A 13,930-nucleotide genomic window follows, 5' to 3' on the forward strand; every position below is an offset into this window, starting at 1 on the left:
CCCCCCCCCGTGCTGAAAAATAACCAAAACCCATATGTCAAATTTACCCGCACGGTTTGGATTTGAACTCCGGTACGCGGCGCACTTTATCCGTGTAGCAGAGACGCCAGTGCACAAAATTCTCAGCCACATCCATGCAAACGTCTGTTAATAAGGACAACTGGAAGGCAATTTTTAACTTCATTTCCATAGACAACTTATGTCCATCACACTGTTATGCAAATTCCCTTTTTTGTCTCAGTGCTACCATTCAGGCCTGAATGGTAGCACTGAGACAAAAAGGGGAATTTGCATAACATGCATAACGCATAACATGCACAACGCGAGCATGTAAATGGTCTTTCAAAGATGAGATAGGCACTTAACCAGATACTACTGTAATATGAGTTGGCCGCCGAAGGCAGCCTGCTGCTTATTGTAGTGGGTTGGCAAAGTCTGGGCCTGCCGGTAAAGAGGGTCATGGGCCACACGTCGATAATGGCCATTGCATGAAGTAAACCTATTTATTGTAGCGGGCCGCCTTCGGCCGGTAAAGAGGGTCGATCATGGCAATTGCATGAATTAAACCTAATTAGAGTGGGGCACCAAAGGCGTCAGCCCGTTAAGAGGGTCATAGGCCATTACATAAAGTCAATTTGTTGTAGTGAGCTGTCGAAGGCGGCCCGCCGGTAAAGAGGGTCGATCATGGCCATGGCATAAAGTGAACTTCATTGTAGGTATTATGTTTTCGAAAATGTGGTGACCCCCCCTTTCCTACCACTGAAAAAGCGATGACCCCCCTTTGTGGATTCCAAAATTACGATGACCCCCCCCTTGATTTTGCCGCCCCCCGGCCGTTAAAACTGAACGGTCCCTTACAGGAGGGTAAGATAACATTTCTCTTTTATCATTGGTGTTTTCGAACAGAGTTATTAAGGGCAAACCACCGTCATTGCTTGAAGACTGACTCTCGGTGAAAATAAGTTTTATAGGAATGTACGTGTATATATACGATACCGTCGAGGTCTGTGAAATGTCGTGTTGTGTCGGCGTTTGTTGTATTGTGTTTCTTTTTGTGTTTGGTAAACTTGGTTCAAGTCGGTGAATTTTTAAAAAAATTGTAATAGTTTCTCTTGTGTCTCTCCTATTCCATACAAATCTATTTGGAGATTGGCAGCCCAGGCCAGGTTTTCCTAGCGATTGAACACGTTACCTTTGTGTTTGAACAGTAATGGGTTAGTTTCTGCCGGGAGAAAATCCCTGCGTAGCGTGCACCCCACTCATCGCGCTCGTCCCACCATAGACCCTCGAGTTTCTCGAGGGTCTATGGTCCCACTCACGCGTTTCACATGAAAACAGAACACTAAAAATCGCGTGCACCCCACTCAAACATTCACAAATCACAGACTTGAACAAAGTCTATTTTTTGGGTTGTGTTTGGAGGACTGTGTTGTGTTCTGCGTGGTTGTGTTGTGTTGTGTTGTATTGTTGTGTTGTGTTGTGTTGTGTTGTGTTGTGTTGTGTTGTGTTGCGTTATGTTGTGTTGTGTTGTGTTGTGTTGAGTTGCGTTGTTCTGTGCTTTGAACTGTGTTGTGTTGTGATTTGTCGTGTTGGGTTGTGATGGATTGTGTTTTGTTGTGTTGGGTTGTGTTGGGTTGTGAGGAGTTGCGTTGTTTTGTGCTGTGAATTGTGTTGTGTTGTGATGTGTTGTGATGTGTTGTGTTGTGTTGGGTTGTGATGGGTTGTGTTGTGTTGTGTTGTGTTGTGTGTTATTTTGTTGTGTTGTGTTGGTTTTTTGGGGTTGAAATGGGTTGTGTTGGGCCGTGTTATTTGCCTTGTGTTGTGCTGTGCTGTTTTGTGTAAGGTTATGTTTGTATATATTCTACAATTTGTTTTTTGATCATTAGCTTTACGTAAGAGACAAGAAGGCATTTGTTTCTGGCCCAATGTGTTTAATTTATCGACCGTTCGTACTATTGACAATAACGAAGGGTAAATGCATCTATTTTTACTGAAATTGCAACATTACAATTAACATCCTGGCCTTAGTAGCTGTAGCCTACACTTAGAAATTGGCAATGCAACTCCGCAGGGCGGTAAGGACGATAACGTCATATTTTTTCTCTGAGCAACTGAAATAATACGAATCAGTCACGCTCTTTCGCACAGCGGTAATTTTGAAATTTCGACCAGAAAATCAGATTTCTGTCAGATGACTCTGACAAATATACTACAAGCTTTCAACCAGAATATATTGAGTACCTGTGTTGATGAGTTTCTTGCAATTGTAGGAACTTTTAGGATGAATGAATTGAAAGTAATGGTCCGATATCGAGTCAAATGATAGGTAATTTGCATATTGACTTTAAGATAGAAATGATGCGCTTAGGGGGCAGATATTTGGACTCTGAAACCTTTAACAATAGTCTTTTGGTCCACTACTTGTGGGGGCTCATTTTGAAGCATTGGGGGGTAAATAACATTTTCACACGCTTAATTTTGTTGAAATCGGGAATTTATTTTCCTCATGGAGATGACACAGGAACAGCGACCATTTTGAATTTTAAATCGTTAAATATTGGGTAATTTGTAATTTGTTTCTCTCAGGTACCAACAAAATTTGCAACTTGAAGGTGATCTCCGATTTTTATTTCTGATGTAAAAAAAGAATGGTCGAAAGTTTGCTCGAGGAAAGAGTTTGCAAAAGTTTAATTCTGTCATTTCGTTGCGCGTACTACTTTCAATTTAAAACTTTATTTTCATCGGTATCAATGTTGCTCCAAGTTTAATGAATTTCGCTGGTAATGTGGATCATAACGAGACACGGGTTAAATGAAATATATTTTGCAATTTAATGTCAGCTAGTCAGTTTTATTTTTGTCTCTTAAAATACTGTACCAAAATTTGATTAATTTTGCTGGTTATGTTGAGCGTGAAAATAAATGAAAATGATGCAAGATGTTTAGTAGACATTTAGAAGACATTTGATTTACATAGTTCATGGTTAATTGCGAGTTTAACGAACCTTCTAACGAACCTTCAAATTTTAAACATGTGGATAACCGCCTCTATTCCGAATTTCGAAAAAATGTTATTCCCGAGTTGTCCAAGCATGAACATCCCAAATCCCACATTTTCTTCAGTTTACATCGGGTAAATATATTTTTCTTAAGGTAGGACGCGCCTCGGGGACAGATATTCGGACTCTCAAACTTTTACAATTCTTTTTTGATATACCACTTGTGGGGGTTCATATTAAAGCTCTTGGTGTAAGCAAACTTTTCACTGGTTAAGTTTTCGAAATTCGAAAATTTCAGTTTTTTTCATAGAGTTAACACAGGGATGACGGTCATTTTGTATTTCTAATATCTGTAAATCTTGGGTATTTTATTGCTCTAGTACCAAACTTTGCACGGTGACCCCCTATTTTTATTCTTGATTTTGAAAGAGAATGATTGAAAGATCCCTTGAGGAAAATTAGAGCAAACGTTCAAGTCTTTCACTTCAGAGGCGCATACTACCTTAACAAAAGCAAGGTTGCAAACCCTATTGCAAGTATATTTTGCTTGGCAGATATAATTTTCTTTCTGACCAACCCGACCAACATCTAGAAGTCAGTCCCTAATTACAGCACAGTTAAACACAGTTATTTCGACGATACATTGGATTCAACTACATGCAAAATGGATATTCGGCGTTGGTTTCCAGATAAAAGACACCATGGCTGTCTGGAACGGCGTGGTATCCCATGTAGTTACATACTGGATTGCAGGTATTACACGTGACCCACTCGCCTCGTTCACACGGTCCACAGGACAGGAATTTACAGTCACTGTTGACGGACTCAATGTAGAATTCGCAGGCTCGGGCATGATCACAATTGTCGGCTGTTGGGAGAAAGACGTAGTTACAACGACAAGAGTTAAGAGTAATGGACACAGATGGCGTTTGGTTATAATCGTTAGTAACCTAGGGAGTCGCGATCGTTGGGGGATGTTCTCCATAGTTAGAGGGACCGTGACCTCGGAAAAAACCCAAAGTTCGCACAAGCGGAACCTCACTCGAGCAAAGTAAACAAACAAATAAAAACTAGCAAAAACCAAATTCACAAAGAATCAAACAACCAGGCAACAAACAAACAAACAGAAATAGCTCGCTATCTAACTAACTGACTGACTACGTAACTCACAATCTCTGTCACTAACTTGCTAACAAATAAAAGTTGAGAACTTATCTTCAATGTTGTGCATTCAGTGAATTATTTTATCATTAAAGGTATACTGTCAACTGTTCCAATTTTGCCACAGTTACCGTGGAAAGAGAAAATCTAACCAATCACAGGTTGGCCGCTTAAAAAGAGCGCCCTCGCATGGGCATTTTGAACACCAAGGAACGCCCCTTTGACCATATATGGACATATTTAGATTACAGGTGACTATATACGTTTAAATATATACACTCTCCTCCAGCTCATGTGATATCCTTTAATAAAGCGATGTACTTTTGATCTAGGAGACTGTCATAAAGAAGAAAGTTTACGGGTGATCACATCACCCGCGAAAGGCGTAAAACTCACCATCTTCACCAACACAACCAGGTTGATTTTCTCCGCCATTAGGATAAAAATCAGCATGCCCGCACTGTGAAACGAACAAGACCAAAACGTTGAGGATAAAAGAAAGCTGACGTCGTTGTGTTTGGATACCAGCTAGTTTTACAGTCTCATAACCGTCATCACCTCACGTTCCGATAATTACAATTCTTCAGTAATACTTTTAAATTTGATTAATCTGCCGGTCATGTTAATAGTAAGAGCAAAGGTGCATATTGAAATATATTTCATTGTTTTTTTTGGTCGGTCATTAATCGTATGTTTAACGTATTTTCACTATACCAGATATGAACTGAAATGCTCACGTGTTTCATACAGTTATGTGTAAATTTGAACCTTTGCCACATGTTTGCAACTTCATTGAAAGTATTATGATCAACATAATGAACAATAATCACCGCTGATTAATTCTCAAAGGTCATGAAGTATACAAATATGTAATTAGCTGAAATAAAAATATAAAGTTCTTTGACTGCTGTCATTTATATAGCAAGTGTAATTACCGTTGGCCAAGTCCTTCAAGCCATATATGCCGAGCTGTGAAAGCTCATTAGATATGCAAATTGTAAATTAGCTGACATGAAAATGTGAAATGACTTTCGATATTGTTTTAACCAGGTATAATCATCAATGTTGTCATGTTTTGCCAACTTTGATCAAGTAAATCCCAGTATATATCCCTAATAAGCAAAGTTCATTAAATATGTAAATTAGGAATTGACTTAAGTAAAAATGCTTAATGATTGTCAATAATGTTGTATCATGGTATCTGCAATATATGTAGCAAGTTTTGTCAACTTTGGTCAAGTCAATTCAGATATATATCTCTAATTAGGAAAGTTCATTAAACATGCAAATTAGGAATTTGCTGAAGAGAAATGATTAATGACTTTCAATAATATTGTATTACAGTGTCTGAAATGTACATAGCAAGTTACATCAATTTTGATCAAGTCAATTCAGATGAATATCCCTAAGTATGAAAATTCATTTAATATGCAAATTAGGAATTGGCTGAAGAAAAATAGCGTCAATGACACTGTAGCTCCCATCCTGGACTATTTAGTGTTTGTTCTCTGGTCAGATATTTGAACATGTGTGAAGGGATAAAGTGCATGAAGTGAAAATACTTAATGAAATGTACTGGCGACAGTGAAATATGTTTAATGTAATTATTCAGAATATAAAATGGAAAAAATACAGAATTAGATATATCGAATACTGTGATACAACCATTAACTCAACAAGTCATTTACAATGACATAGTCCCCACTTGTAATAGGAGTACTAGTCTTGATGGGGCAGGAAAATGTGGTCATTAAGAAGTATCATTGGAGTGTATATGTTGAGATCTATGGGCACATAGGTCTATGTCGTTGTTCCCAATTTGAAACACATGAGGCATGTCTAAGTTACGGTTCTAAATCGGGAAAAAAGGATCAGACCTGTAGCAGTATTGGCCAGCCAAGAAATACATATGCGCATTATAAATGAGGTACAAGATGTGACATCTTAAGGTCTAATATCCTATCAAAATTGGAGGGTATAGAACTTGTGGTTACTGAAATATGCATATATATGTATAATCAAGGTCAAGGTCATCAAGGTCACATGACATTTTCAAAAAAAAAATTATATTCCTAATTAATCCCTATATGCCAAAAAATCAGATCTCTAGCTCTATTCGCTTGCCCAGAATTAGATGTTACATAATTAATGAGGTAAAGCGTGTGCTGTCATAAGGTCTCCCATCCTACTAAATACAAAGGACATAGCACTTGTGGTTACTTATTTATTGACATAAACATATATTTTAGGTAAAAGGTCATCGAGGTCACATGACATTTGGTCAAAAAATTTCTCTCCTATAGTTATCCCTATATACCAAAAATCAGACATCCAGCTCTATTGGCTCGCTCAGAATGAGATATGCGCATAATTATTGAGGTACAGTATGTGGCGTCATAACGTGTCCCATCATACCAAACATGAAGGGTGTAGCACTTGTGGTTACCGAGTTATGGAAAAATATGTATATTGGAGGTCAAAGGTCACCGAGGTCACGTGACATTTGTCAAAAAAATTGTATTGCTAAGTTATCCCTATATACCAAAATCAGACCTCTAGCTCTATTGGCTCGCTCAAATAATGCGCATAATTAATGAGGTACAATATGTGGCGTCATAAGGTGTTTCATCATACCATACATGAAGGCTGTAGCACTTGTGGTTACTGAGTTATGGACAAATATGTATATTTGAGGTCAAAGGTCACCGAGGTCACGTGACATTTTGTCAAAAAATTGTATTGCTAAGTTATCCCTATATACCAAAAATCAGACCTCTAGCTCTATTGGCTCGCTCAAAATATGCGCATAATTAATGAGGTACAATATGTGGCGTCATAAGGTGTTTCATCATACCATACATGAAGGCTGTAGCACTTGTGGTTACTGAGTTATGGACAAATATGTATATTTGAGGTCAAAGGTCACCGAGGTCACGTGACATTTTGTCAGAAAATTGTATTGCTAAGTTATCCCTATATACCAAAAATCAGACCTCTAGCTCTATTGGCACGCTAAAATTAGATATGCGCATAATTAATGAGGTGCAATATGTGGCGTCATAAGCTGTCCATCATACCATACATGAAGGCTGTAGACTTGTGGTTACTGAGTTATGGACAAATATGTATATTTGAGGTCAAAGGTCACCGAGGTCACGTGACATTTTGTCAAAAAAATTGTATTGCTAAATTATCCCTATATACCAAAAATCAGACATCTAGCTCTATTGGCTGGCTCAGAATTAGATATGCGCATAATTAATGAGGTACAGTATGTGGCGTCATAAGGTCTCCCATCATACCAAACATGAAGGGTGTAGCACTTGTGGTTACTGAGTTATGGCCATAATATGTATATTTGAGGTCAAAGGTCACGGGGTCACATGACATTTTGTCAAAAAAATTGTATTGCTAAGTTATACCTATATACCAAAAATCAGACCTCTAGCTCTATTTGCTCGCTCAGAATTAGATATGCACATAATTAATGAGGTACAAGCGTGTGCTGTCATAAGGTCTCCCATCCTACTAAATACAAAGGACATAGCACTTGTGGTTACTTATTTATTGACAAAAATGTATATTTGAGGTCAAAGGTCACGAGGTCACATGACATTTTGTCAAAAAATTTCTCTGCTAAGTTATCCCTATATACCAAAAATCAGACATCCAGCTCTATTGGCTCGCTCAAAATGAGATATGCGCATAATTATTGAGGTACAGTATGTGGCGTCATAACGTGTCCCATCATACCAAACATGAAGGCTGTAGCACTTGTGGTTACCGAGTTATGGAAAAATATGTATATTGAGGTCAAAGGTCACCGAGGTCACGTGACATTTTGTCAAAAAAATTGTATTGCTAAGTTATCCCTATATACCAAAAATCAGACCTCTAGCTCTATTGGCTCGCTCAAAATTAGATATGCGCATAATTAATGAGGTACAATATGTGGCATCATAAGGTGTTTCATCATACCATACATGAAGGCTGTAGCACTTGTGGTTACTGAGTTATGGACAAATATGTATATTTGAGGTCAAAGGTCACCGAGGTCACGTGACATTTTGTCAAAAAAATTGTATTGCTAAGTTATCCCTATATACCAAAAATCAGACCTCTAGCTCTATTGGCTCGCTAAAAATTAGATATGCGCATAATATTAATGAGGTGCAATATGTGGCGTCATAAGCTGTCCCATCATACCATACATGAAGGCTGTAGTACTTGTGGTTACTGAGTTATGGACAAATATGTATATTTGAGGTCAAAGGTCACCGAGGTCACGTGACATTTTGTCAAAAAATTGTATTGCTAAATTATCCCTATATACCAAAAATCAGACCTCTAGCTCTATTGGCTGGCTCAGAATTAGATATGCGCATAATTAATGAGGTACAGGATGTGGTGTCATAAGGTCTCCCATCATACCAAATATGAAGGGTGTAGCACTTGGGGTTACTTAGTTATGGCCATATATGTATATTTGAGGTCAAAGGTCATTGGGGTCACATGACATTTTGTCAAAAAAATTGTATTGCTAAGTTATACCTATATACCAAAAATCAGACCTCTAGCTCTATTTGCTGGCTCAGAATTAGATATGCACATAATTAATAAGGTACAGGATGTGATGTCATAAGGTCTCCCATCATACCAAATATGAAGGGTGTAGCACTTGTGGTTACTGAGTTATGGACATATACTCATATTTAAGGTCAAAGGTCATCGAGATCACATGACATTTTGTCAAAAAATTTGTATTGCTAAGTTATCCCTATATACTTATTTTCACTTTGTTTAGTGTGATTAGATATTATTTTAGCTGAAAAAAGGGTCCAGGGAAAGTAAGGAAAATCCAGTATTCCACAGTGTAACAATTGGCTGAAAATATAAAATTTCTTTCAGTCTCTAGAATCCGAAACCGAATCCGAAACCGAATCCGAAACCGAGTCTAATTTCAGCATCGTCTAGCCAGAGTGTAACGTGGGGATAGCGCCCTCAAACCACAGATACCGGCTTCCCATAGACTACCATGTATCAGAAAAATTAAAACTGTGATAACTTCATTAATATGCAAGCCACGCCCACCAAAACCTTTTCAGTTCTAGCCATTTGAATTCTGAAGATGTCTACCAAATTTGACTGAAATACGTTCAGCCGTTTTTGAGAAAATGGACCCACAGACAGACAGACAGACACACAGACAGACAGACAGACGGACAGACAGACAGACAGACAGACAGACAGACATCGCTGCGACATATGCTCACGTGTGTGAACACGTGAGCAAAAAACGACACACATTTGGAAATCCGCTATTGTCCCTGTCATATAGCAAAAAAAGAAGATGAATGTAATAGTTAACTAACCTCCATTATGATACCAGCGCCACTCGAATCAAGATTTGCATCTGTATGCAGAACGTCAACGAATTTTGCATCTGTTGGATCTAATCTTACAGCCGGGTGCTCGTCTTCGAAATACAACCCAGCAGGGTCCAGACCTGTTGTATAGCGTATTGAAAATATTCCATGTCGTCTCAAACGGGACTATTCCCGCCTCTCACGTAGGCAGAACTTAAAGATTTTCACCAGATTTTGATGAATAATATTCATTCGAACCATGGGTTCAAAGGAAACGAATTCTTATTATCACTTAGGTCGCGGATTAGAACCAAGTCTAACAGATCTATTTGAACAAAGAAAATATATTTTACTTGACGATGTCTGTCCAAATGATAGATAGCTGCAGAAACGTGTTATTGCTAGGACGAAAAAAATCGATAACTAGTAAGGCACCTGAAATTCGTCCAATGGTGGGCATTCTTTCTCCAGCATGGCCACTGCACTGGGCGCCCAGACTGTGACCAATCAGGTGCACCCTGTCATGATGATACTCCCCGTACTCGATGTCAAGGAATCTTATGAAAGCGTCAACTTCGGCGCCGACCATCTGAGTATTGGCCACCGCCTGTGGGTAAATTGTCCATGCGCCGCTTCCCCAGTCTACAGCGATCACGTTCAGGTCTTCTGTCTAGCAGGTGGGATGGAGAAAGTTTTCGGCGAGTCAAAGTCAAAGTCGCAATCTACAGTAGCAGACTGTGGTGTTCACTTCCTTAATTTTAACACTTAATAAAATTCTGAGAAGTAAATAACAACGTTAGGCCATGAAGTATAAGCGATGGATCCGTTCGTTGCATTTAGGACTAGCCGTAGGACAGTAAAATGCATGCATTGTGATCAACTATGCGTATTTGATGCTCATATTTTTCACAAAAGCAAGTACTTCTATCATGTCAATGAATAAACATTTCAAAATAATATTTATTTGACGATAGAAAGTCTTACGTCTTTCTCTGTGTCATTGAATTTTTGACTAAACAATGAGTAACTTACTGAATTAAGAAAAGCATCTTTCATTTCCAAAACCCAAGGAGTATTCCAGTTGCTTATCCAGCCATGTATCAGGAATTTGGTGTCTCTTCTCTTGTCAAACAAGGAATCGTTGATGACACAGTCCCCACTTGTTAATGGGTGCTTTGATTACAGGTCCTCAGAGAGGATAGAGTCCTCTTCATTAGGTCTGTGATAAAAATACTTTTGAATAAATTCGCTTGATACATGTCTGAGTTATAGTTCAGGAGATGAAAAAATCGTAATAAAATGGCCACATGGTGGCCATATTGGATCGAATCACAAAACAAATCAATGTGCATATGTATGACATAGGTCAATGTCCTTGTACCAAGTTTGAATAAAATTGGTTGAGATATGCCTGAGTTATGGCTCTGTACATGAAAAAATCGTAACAAAATGGCCGCATGGCGGCCATATTGGATCGTATCACAAAACAAATTGATGTGTATAGCTATGACATTGGTCAATGTCCTTGTAGCAACTTTGAATAAAATCTGTAGAAACATGCCTGAGTTATGACTCTGTACATGAAAAAATCGTAATAAAATGGCCGCCTGCTGGCAGCCATATTGGATCGTATCACAAAACAAATCAATGTGCATATGTATGACATAGGTCAATGTCCTTGTACCAATTTTGAATGAAATTGGTTGAGATATGCCTGAGTTATGGCTCTGTACATGAACAATCGTAACAAAATGGCCGCCTGGCGGCCATATTGGATCGTATCACAAAACAAATTGATGTGCATAGCTATGACATTGGTCAATGTCCTTGTACCAACTTTTAATAAAATCTGTAGAAACATGCCTGAGTTATGGCTCTGTACATGAAAAAATCGTAATAAAATGGCCGCCTGGCGGCCATATTGGATCGTATCACAAAACAAATTGATGTGCATATGTATGACATAGGTCAATGTCCTTGTACCAACTTTGAATAAAATTGGTTGAGATATGCCTGAGTTATGGCTCTGTACATGAAAAAATCGTAACAAAATGGCCGCACGGCGGCCATATTGGATCGTATCACAAAAAGAATCGACGTGCATATCTATGACACTGGTCAATGTCCTTGTACCAACTTTGAATAAAATCAGTTGAAACATGCCTGAATTATGGCTCTGTACATGAAAAATCGTAATAAAATGGCCGCCTGGCAGCCATATTGGATCGTATCACAAAACAAATCGACGTGCATCTGTATGACATATGAAGTAATCCTTGTACCAAGTTTGAATGAAATCGCTTCAGGCATCTCTGAGATATCTGCGTGAACGGACGACGGACGCACGCACGCACGCACGCACGCACGGACGCACGCACACACGCACGGACATGACCAAACCTATAAGTCCCCCCGGACTGTTGTCCGTGGGACCAAACAAGGAATTGTGCAAGGTGGACGGATCGCTTCTGTCAATGACTTGCATCTGGTCTCTGTTCAGTTTTGTGTAGAGTCCAAACCGAGTGTTGACGGAGGCCGGGTCGTGCGGCAGAAAGTTGGTGTTGTTGTACGGATACGCGTTTGTGAAACATCCTAGATCATCATAGCACACTGTGTCGGCCAAAACTGTTGAGATTGACCAAATTATCAGGTAGGTCAAACTCCCGAAGGTATGGTTCTGGGCGTGTTTCATGAGCTGATGACTCAGCATATTTCCCTTTGGGACCGTGTATAATTAAGACACAGGCGTGGCAAGGGAAAATCATCGCGCTGGACCTCAGACTCCCCCCTTCCCTGAACGGAAGATTTGAAGTGCGACGGAAAGTCCGATGACAAATACTGAACGTCACCTAAGCTCGATAAATTGCTGACAACAAAGGTTGGCAAGTGGAATTTCAAATTGTTGACAGGTGTTTGAGTAAAATACGTTTCAAAAAGAGTCTGAATAGTGACGGATACTCACTCAATGCCATATACGCTTTTTTCATTCCGTTACATAGGCGTATAATTAAGTTAATGTGAAAGCAAGCTACAACCTCCCCCTCCTCTAAAGTAAAGGCAATGCATATGAGTTTCGTTTGCCGTGCACCTGTTTTAATTATTCTTGGTCCATTTCACTAGGATATCTAAATTTCTATCAAATTCAGCTTGGCTCTATCGCAAACTCCCAAGATCACGCATATTAGACAGAAGTCGTCGAGATCTTGTGAGCATTTGCATAATCAACATTTTGTATTGTAGTAGGTACCGGATGAAAACTTTCAGTCAACCGATTGAAATTTACGTCGTCGCACGCATGTATACTTCTTACTCGGTGTGGTTATGTTCACGATACATACAATAAAGCGAACGGACTGAGAATGGAATGGCATGTTTTAAATTCATGAAGAGAAATATCGTACGTCACACGTACCTGTGTCGGAAAGACTCAGGATTACTGCAAGCGTGAAGAAGGTAAAACTCATCGTTTTTGAGCTGTGGAAAAATAACACAGAGATGCCGTTTAGGTAAGTGGAGGAAATGTCCATTTGAAGAATCTGTTTTCTCTATATAAGTGCTATTTGATTACTTTTGTAATTAAACGAACACCAGGGTTTTATCTGTTCGTGTCTCTTATGAAACAACTGTTCCTAATTATAGTATTTTTTACGTGGGTGATATCTAAGTGCGTGTGATAACGTAAAAATAACGCTACTGATTTGCTTAATCCCCTGTCAATCAAGAATTAACGGTAGTCGATAATCAGAAACATGTGCACTTGTTCCTCTAGCGGGATTTCGCAAGCAAACTGAAGACGTGTACTGAAACTTACGGATCGAATTCTTCAAATAGGAAGAACCACATTCAAAAAATACTTTTCAAGAGAAAAAAATATTCGTGTTTTGACGTGGGGGCTAACCTGCTCTCCTGCTTGCATTAAAATTGGCCACCTATGCATTTTGGGGTGTTATTTCCGAGGGGACCTGTACTTGAAAGTTGTATTTGGAAGTAGCAAATTCTAGCGGTGTCCTTGAATCTACCAATCAACAATGCCGTTTCATATCCCATAATTGAAACGTTACAACTAATCGCACGCTCATAGCCAATCATAGGATCGCTACTTTCAAGTGTACGGCAGAGGTAGACTGAAAGATATTTCTTCTTGTTGACATCATATGCCCCCTCGAAAACCGCACCCAAAAATGCATAGAAGCTAAACATTGGTGCAAACAGGATAGCAGGTGTGGATTTAGTCATGAAATAGAGCCATCAATGCTAGTTTATTGAATATATTACACCTTTTGTGAGGGAGAACAAGCTGCGAACTTGGCGATACGTGTGTATCGGCAGACGTACCCAATACAGTATGTTGTTTAAATTATTTTACGTCACGAGAGACTGTGCTTCAGCATGCAGCGGAGAAGTG

The 13,930-nt window shown here is 39.1% G+C and overlaps 1 protein-coding gene across 1 annotated transcript; it reads right to left on the bottom strand.

Annotated features, from left to right (window-relative positions):
• Nucleotides 1-1,927: 1,927 nt before the first annotated feature.
• LOC139118545 (inactive pancreatic lipase-related protein 1-like) lies at nucleotides 1,928-13,044 on the bottom strand. Its single transcript, XM_070681895.1, has 7 exons — nucleotides 12,938-13,044; nucleotides 11,959-12,150; nucleotides 10,558-10,652; nucleotides 9,961-10,195; nucleotides 9,532-9,665; nucleotides 4,556-4,619; nucleotides 1,928-3,866 (listed from the first exon to the last, which is right to left on the bottom strand). Exons 1-7 carry the CDS (start codon nucleotides 12,987-12,989, stop codon nucleotides 3,652-3,654), a joined length of 987 nt encoding a protein of 328 aa, XP_070537996.1. The 5' UTR covers nucleotides 12,990-13,044; the 3' UTR covers nucleotides 1,928-3,651.
• Nucleotides 13,045-13,930: the final 886 nt, after the last annotated feature.

The sequence above is a fragment of the Ptychodera flava genome, chromosome 19 (assembly GCF_041260155.1).
Source record: "Ptychodera flava strain L36383 chromosome 19, AS_Pfla_20210202, whole genome shotgun sequence".
NCBI lineage: Eukaryota > Metazoa > Hemichordata > Enteropneusta > Ptychoderidae > Ptychodera > Ptychodera flava.

Coding starts and splice junctions, on each gene's coding strand:
- LOC139118545 (XM_070681895.1), bottom strand. CDS start 12,989: ATGAGTTTTACCTTCTTCACGCTTGCAGTAATCCTGAGTCTTTCCGAC. Junction 10,653..11,958: donor CTTGCACAATTCCTTGTTTG/GTCCCACGGACA, acceptor ATTCCTTGTTTG/ACAAGAGAAGAGACACCAAA. Junction 10,196..10,557: donor AAGATGCTTTTCTTAATTCA/GTAAGTTACTCA, acceptor CCCACCTGCTAG/ACAGAAGACCTGAACGTGAT.